The 7,955-nt window shown below is 52.4% G+C and overlaps 1 protein-coding gene across 4 annotated transcripts in view; it reads right to left on the bottom strand.

The window, feature by feature from the left end:
* Positions 1–228: 228 nt before the first annotated feature.
* EVA1C (eva-1 homolog C) overlaps positions 229–7,955 on the bottom strand; it is a 77,728-nt gene continuing 70,001 nt past the window's right edge. For all 4 annotated transcript variants that reach the window (XM_086675856.1, XM_086675854.1, XM_086675858.1 and 1 more), the window contains one exon: positions 229–797. In XM_086675856.1, coding sequence (XP_086531982.1) covers positions 421–797 — 377 coding nt within the window. In that variant the 3' untranslated portion in view covers positions 229–420. The remainder of the gene's footprint in view (positions 798–7,955) is intronic.

Genomic DNA, 7,955 nt, shown 5'->3' with positions numbered 1-7,955 from the left:
CAGTCGGTGAGTGTCCAACTTCAGCTCAGGTCACGATCTCACGGTTCATGAGTTCGAGCCCCGCGTCGGGCTCTGTGCTGACAGCTCAGAGCCTGGAGCCTCCTTTGGATCCTGTGTCTCCCGCCCTCTCTGCCCCTCTCCTGCTCATGCTCTCTCTCTGTGTCTCAAAAATAAATAAACATTAAAAAAAATTTTTTTTAAATAATTTAAATAAATAAAGAAAACAAAGACTTCCCTCCTAATTTATTTTGAATGTGCTGTAAACAGTTTGAAAGGTCCCTTTAACAGCTTCTGGCTTCTCTGGTATTGGATGACATAACAAATACTCCTTCATGGAAGGTACAAGTGAAATAGAACCGGAGGGGCATTTTGGATCCTTCCCTCTTCAGAAAGTGTGATCGCATAAGATGTGTCTCTTTTTCAGTAGAACTGGCTCATATTTCTCGGGAGTGAGGTGTCCAAACCACTGTTCATCCATATTTCCTGGATGATTTGCTCCCTGCGCTCAATCCTTTCGGCCAGCTCTGCAGCTTCTATGGAACTGTAGACAGGATATGCAGTCCTACAAAACCCAGATGGTTCCCCTGGAAAATCAGAGTCTGAAGAGTCCTCCTCCCCCTCTTCATCCTCACTGTCTTCCTCAGCCTTGTCACTTCCTGGCACGAGGTGTTCCTTCACCAGCTGCAGCTCCCGGAAGTCCTTGGTGCAGGACACCCTGATGACCAGGGCGCACAATGTGAGTGCAAGACCGATGCAGACACTGGACACGAACAGCAGGGCTGCTCTCTCTGGGTGGGCTGTGGGGGGGGGGGGGGGGGAAAGGACAAGTCAGGAGCTGGCCGGGACTGTCAGCCTTCACCAATCCACAGAAACAGACGTCTGCCCAAACCAACAGCTCACGCAGGACGCCAATCCTGAGCAGCATCTTTTTCTTTAAATATTTTTTTTAATGTTTATTGATGTTTGAGAGGGGGAGAAACAGAGCACGAGCGGGGTAAGGGCAGAGAGAGAGAGAGGCAGGCACAGAATCCGAAGCAGGCTCCAGGCTCCGAGCTGTCATCAAAGAGCCCGACGCGGGGCTCGAACTCCCGAACCACGAGGTCACGACCTGAGCCGGAGTCAGAGGCTTAAGCGACTGAGCCACCCAGGTGCCCCTTGAACAGCATCTTTGAAACCAGCCTCACCTAACTGGTCGTACACTCCCGTTGGCTTAAAACAAGAAAAGGTTTTGAGCCTGCGTGGTCAATCCATATAGGTACACGAGAGGACACACAGCAGAGCGACTCAGAAGCTGGATCCCCCCCCCCGCCCCCGACTGCCCCGAGTGCAAACTACGATCTGCCACTTATTAGCTGCGTGACTGTTGGCTGGTTACATAACCCCTCTGTGCCTCAGTTTCCTCATATGTAAAATGGGGCTAATAGCACCTTCCTGCCAAAGAGTTCATTCCTGTAACACTCTGGGAACATTCACTGACACATAGTAAGTGCTCGATAAACTGTTCACTAGTATTAGTGGTAGCAGCGAATTATGAAAAATTAATTTATATATAAAGTATACGTACATGAATGTACTACGAATACAGTAGATGCTAGCAAAGCTTGATGTCTTTTAGATTAAAAAATAAATGTACACAGAAGTTTCTAGTAGTTCTTCCCACATCCAAATGATTGCGTAAGAATAACAGAAACAATGCTAATTTGTACCACGTATTCTGGCCTAAGTCCCGACATAAGGTGAATCCTTACCTTACCCCTGCGCGGAAAGGGCCATTATTGTCCCCATTTTGTAGTTATGTATCCCTTGAGGTCCTAGCACTCCCGCTTTGGGAAATAACGATGCAGCAAACTCCCTCAAAACAGAAATCAGGCGCTGGCAGACTTTCTCCTTCAAGGGCAGATAGTGAGGATCTCAGCCTTTGTGGGCCGTGAGTCTGTGCTGCCTTTGTGCACAAAGGCAGCCCCAGACCTACAGGGGTGGCTACTAAAACTGGATTTACAAAACCGGCCCGAGGGCCACAGTTTGCTGACCCCTGAAACAAAGGCTCAAGCTGAGCCAGCAAAGGGAAGCCACCGCCTGTGGACAACTGGCCTCTGTAGGCTTAGCCAGACCTGGATTCGGGATCTCGGGCTGTGAGCTCCTTGTGGGGTGGGCACTTGGAACCCCTGGCATTTGCTCAGTGCATCTCAGTGATCCTTCTCTAGGCACAGCACCCCCCCCCCCGCCGCCCCCCATTTACCACGCGGAAGTATCATGAATAATGACTATTGCCTTTGCTGCCTCTGTCCTTCCCCAGAGGTCCAGACTGGTGTCAAAACTCCAGGGTTGTTAAGTTTCCTATATCATCAAGGGATCTAGCCCACTGTGGTCTGATGGGAAGAGATCTAACCTCTCGAAACCTCTCCGTTCGGCGTCCTTCACTTGCAGCTCAAGTCGCGGGTGCAGCTCCTGGACCCAGATATGTTGTTCTTTGTTGCCATCACCCCTACTAGTAAAATCTGATCGCTCTCTTTATGACACGAAGTCTTAACGCCAATCGATCCAGCTCAGGGAAGGACAGGGTGTGTTCTTAAGTGCTATTAATAGTAATATATTTTTCCTGAGGGTCAAGGCACTTTGAAGATTTGGTCAAACACAGCCATGCATCCTTTGCGAGAAAAGAAAAGGCTATTTTCGTTTCTGGGAGTGGAGGTAGAATGGGGATTGGGCTGCCATTTGGGACAAAGTCATTAAACAACAACACACAGAATGATGGAAAGACCGGAGACTCTAAGGCAATAGGGCGGATGTTTCTTTCTCCCTCCCGCACGTCACAGCCTCCGCTGACAGCTGACTCCTCACCCCTGACTCCTCTCCCCTCCTGTCCCTTTGAATGTCCCTTTCCTCTCCCTGCTGCCCCCACCCCACCCCACCCCACCCGCCCCAAACCTCCCAGCCAATGTCCCCTCCAACCCCGCCATTCTCGGGGCACCCCGATGTGGGCTTTGGATGCAGTCACTACCCATGTCCTCCTTCCCTCAGCATAAACCGTGAGTCCCGCTGGCGGCCACGCCTGCCGCCATCACCCCTGTGGCACCCGTAAGGACTGTGGGTGGGGCCACGGAGTCCCGCCTCTTCCTTTTCCAGCCACCCACAGGTCAGGACAGGGCCACTTCCAGGGAGAAAGAGTCCCGTGATGGTCGAGCTTCCAGGAAACCACGATCACCGGTTTCTCTCCTCTCCTCTGAGAGGTCAGTCATTCCCAGCAGTGGCGTGGTGGGCAAACCTGGGCCTCACCCTCCCTGGACAGAGTTTGAGATCTGGCTCTGCCCCAGGCAGGCAGGTTAACTCTGGGCTAGTTACCCTTTTTCTCCCCCCTCCCCTCCCTTCTTCCCTTCCTTCCTTTTTAAGGAGCCCAGGTGGACAGAATTAAATTAGGAATTAAATTAGGCTAGGACACACCCTCTTTGCTGGTCAGGGCACGGCCCTCCTTGATGTTTATTCATTTCATTACTTTTATTTTTTTAAGTTTATTTATTTGAGAGAGACAGAAAGAGAGAGCATGAGCAAGGGAGGAGAAGAGAGAGAGAGAGAGAGAGAGAGAGAGAGAGAGAATCCCAGGCAGGCTCCACACTGTCAGCACAGAGCCCGATGTGGGGCTCAAACTCACAAACAGCGAGATCGTGACCTGAGCAGAAATCAAGAGTCAAACGCCTAACCGACTGAGCCACCCTGGGAGTTTTTAACTGAATATTACGCTGCCTCCTACTGCTCCGTTATCTTGACTACGCGGTGGCTTATTCACACTCTCTCCTGCTGGTCACTGTCTCCGTGGTCGTCAGGCTCTTGCCACGTGGGCACCGTAGCCTCAAACAGTCCTGTAAATGTCCCTGGCGTCCACGTGCAAGTGTTCCTCTTGGGGACGGACCTACGAGGGAGCTGATACATGTATACAGTTTCTATATATTCTTGGTAATAACCATTTGACAGTATGTGTTGTGACTATCTCTTGGTGAGTGGCTGGGACTTCCACTTTCATTAAGGCGTCTTTTGATCTGGTGAATTTATCTGAAAACCAGGAACAGCACCGCCCTTCTCCGTCTTCCTCTCTCCTCTCTCGCCCTGTCACCCACCTTCCCACTGTGGCCACTGCAATCTTTTTAAAATTGCACACGGGATCACATCACTGCCCTACTTAGCACCGGGAAACAGTTTCCCTCTTCTCACTAAGTTGGAAATCAAATCCTGACCGTAGCCTGCGAAGCCTTGGCCTTGCTAGGCCTTGGCCCCAGCTACCCTCCCCAAGTTCAGCTCCAAGGACTCATTCATGCCTCAGTTTCTGTTTTCCTGCCGCATTGGCCTCCTTCCATTCCCCACGGGGCTGGGGCGAGGGGCAGATGGCCTCACACCTTGGTGCTTTTGCACGGAATGTTCTTTCTTCCTCCTTCATCTAGACCTTTCTGCCCCCACCCCCAGGCTGGGCCAGGCCCCCCCCCCCCCCCCCCCGTCGTTAGGTTCCATAGCATCTTGAATGTCACTAAATCGCTGAAGGTGTTTTATCCTGTCTCACCCCAGAGAACGCAAGCTCCATGAGGGCAGGGGCCGAACTCTCTTGTTCTTCACGAATCCCCAGCGCCCAGGGCAGAGCAGGGATTATGCAAACACCTGCTGAGTCCGTGAGAAGAGGGGTGCCCTGTGGGCGGGGCTCCATTACATAGCTGCCTCTCTTCCTCTCTCCCTCTGCTTCTGGGAGGTGACGGTCAACTTCAAGGAGAGCTTCTCACTTATCAGGCCCTACGTGCCTCCTGCCCAGCGGTCGCTCTTTAGGCCAGGTCTACGCCAAGTCTGCTGAGATCCCGTGATCAAAGTTGGTGAACACGGCAAAGCCTCATGGGAGCCAGGGTTCCTCATCATCTACGCTGACTCGTTTGAGGTCACAGAATCACCAGGTGTTAGTTAGAGGGCACCTGGAGGTGGGCCGGCCCAAGTCCTCCTGAGGCAGCCTCGTCCTTTGTCCACAGCCACCGCGTGGCTGGGACCCCGAGCTCCGGCCGGGCTCTCTCTCCACAGCCACCGCCCCCTGGACTTTACATTGAGGGCACATCGTCAGTTTTCAACTGGACCACTCGCAGCTTTTACGACCCCTTTCCTATTATGTGTTCCAGAAAGATAAAGGCATTAGTCTCCCTGCAGTTAAAGAGAATCTTCACATCGTGTTATTGTTCTCAGTTCAGCCTCAGTTCGTCACAGGCTTAAGTGAAGGGCTTTAATGTCATCGGCTGCGGTAAGCCCACAGGAATCTCACAAGGGTGGCCTGTGACCTTTAAGGCCCCTGACCCTTAGATCTCTGGTCTGGAGCCAACACGAGCTCCAGTTCCAACCTGTTGTGTCCCAGTAAGACGCCAAGAAGCCGGGGCCAGGGTCCCGCCTCCTGGGCCCTGCTACTGGTGGGTGAAAGCACAGAGCTTCCTGAGCCCTTGGTCTGACAGCACTTACGGATGCGATAATAACCTTGTCACAGAACCGAAGATTAGAGACCGTGGGAACACATCGGAAGCCACACCTCAGTGGCAAGGTGGCGCTGATCCCTGATCATCCTCCCTCTCATGTAACTCTGACTTTGGAATGTGTTATCATACTTCTATTTCAATGCGAGGCCGTCTCGTAGCCTAGAATTCCTTTCATATAAAACACGATGCCTCCGCATCTCAGGACAAGCTCTGCTTTCTGACCGTGACCCCCAGCTACCCTAGTTACCCCAGGTACCCCGGGCGCCCGGACCGTCCACAGCATGCTCTGCCAGAGGGCTGGAGGCCCAAGCAGAGGCAAGTGACAGAAATATTAGGACACGAGAGGCATGCCTGCGGGTATATGTGGGGGAAACACACCAAGCTGCTGTCACGAAACTTACATAGGTGGAGCGGGTGGGGCGTCTGGGTGGCTCAGTTGGTTAAACGTCCGACTTTGACTCAGGTCACGATCTCACAGGTCACGAGTTCAAGCCCCACATCAGGCTCTCTGCTGTCATGCAGATCCTCTGTCTCCCTCTCTCTCTGCCCCTCCCCCACTGATGTACATGCACGCGCACGCACCCTCTCTCTCTTTCTCTCTCTCAAAAATAAAATAAACATTAACAAAAAATAAGTGCAGGGGGAGAGTCAGGTTCTGAACAAGACTGTCCAAATAAGGCTCCTTGGGTACAGTCTGCTGGGGGCTGATGGCTGAGCCAGCAAATAAACCGCTTTCCAAGAAACACACACACACACACACCTCTCCATTTCTCTGATTTCAGAATTTTTCCACAGGCTTCTTCAAACTGATGATCTGGTTCTAGAATGAATTAGGTGTGCACAATTAAGCATACGTTCGAACGTACTAAATGTACTAAACGTACTAAAATGATGCCTCACTGTTGGGGAAAGCTTCACAGGTCACTTACATGGCCCAAAGAGAAACTGTTCATCGGGGACCCCTGGACATTCTCACGTCCGTTCTGCCGACCCCTGTGTTCCAGTATCCCAGGACATGCCCCTCAGTTTTGGCTTCCAGTCGACTTGTCCCCTGTGTGTATGTGACTGCGCCAATGTGTCAAAACCACGTGCAGCCTGACCTGGGGAAACGTCCTTTGGGATCCACCCAATCTCCGGAGCATGCGAAGCTGATTTTTCCAGAAGCTGACCCGGCTCACTCTCAGCTCCGGCTGCTCCTGCCGGTGGTTCCCCCACCCTCTCAGACAGGCCTCCTCCCCACGGCTTTCGGGGACGGAGGCGCCCAAGCAACCCTCAATAAAACCAAGTCACCGGGCATGAAGTCCTTACATTTCTTCAAAACGGACTACCTATAAATAGCAAATACACGGTGACAAGAAGGTGCAGGACAGCTCATGACGCCAGATGAAGATTCATCATCTGCTCATTGGTTAACCACTTGCCAAGCATCTGTCCCATGCCAGCCTGTCCTGGTCCCTGGGCCGTGACAACAACTAAGAGAGCAAGCACTGGTCCCCAAGTCAGGCAATGTGTAGCAGTAAAATGGGCGCTAATGAGAAAATCTCTCACTTGATTTCTGGGAGGCACGTGTGTGTGAAAGGACAGACACGGGGGGAGGGAGTAATTCGGGTACATCCACCCCTCAAACTTCTGAAGGGCACATTTGTTGCTCAGAGGAAACCAGAGCACAGGTTTTCTATCTGCTGAGTCTGAATCGTGGCCCTGGTGATGTCCCTGCTGTGGCCTCAGGCAAATGGCTCAACTCCTCCGACCCTGAGCTGTCCTATGTGCAGAGTGGGGGATCAGAATCCTCTCTCTCGGGGTCTTTGCTATGGACTAAATTGTGCCCCCCACCCAATTCGTGTGTCAAAGGGTTAATCCCCGATGCGGCTGTATTTGGAGACAGGACCTATAAGGAGGTAATTAAGGTTAAATGAAGTCATTAAGGGTGGGGCCCGAATCCAAGAGGATCAGGGTCCTTACAAGAAGAGATGCCAGACAGCATTCTCTCTCTCTCTGTCTCTCTCTGCCTTCCTCCTTCTCTCTCTCTTCCTTCCTCCTCCTCCTCTCTCTCTTTCTCTCTCCCCATCTCCTGTGAGAGCACAGTGAGAAGGCATCCATCTCCAAGCCAGGAAGGGAACTCTCACTCGAAACGGACTCTGTGGGCGCCTTGATCTTGGACTTCCAGCCTCCAGAACGTGAATTTCTGCCGTGGAAGCCGCCAGCCTACAGTGTCTTGCCACGGTGGCCCAAGGCGACCAACACAGTTGTCGAGAGGCACTGACAAGGCTCAGCATGGCCACAGCTCCGTGAGCAGAGTCATCGCGGCTCCTGGTTGCTCGTTATTCCCTGAGAGATTTTTCATGACGCCTTTCCTCCAGGGGGCTCTCCACGGACTCTGAAAACGTGGGGAGATTTCTGACAAAAATCCTTGCGGCGCTTAACTTTGACAAGGGTGACACAGGGCTCTGGGGCCTCCCCTGCTGG

The sequence above is a fragment of the Puma concolor genome, chromosome C2 (genome assembly GCF_028749965.1).
Source record: "Puma concolor isolate L17-30 chromosome C2, mPumCon1.1.hap2, whole genome shotgun sequence".
NCBI lineage: Eukaryota > Metazoa > Chordata > Mammalia > Carnivora > Felidae > Puma > Puma concolor.
The sequence above is the reverse complement of the archived record's forward strand: the minus strand, read 5'-3'. Positions and strand labels throughout refer to the sequence as shown.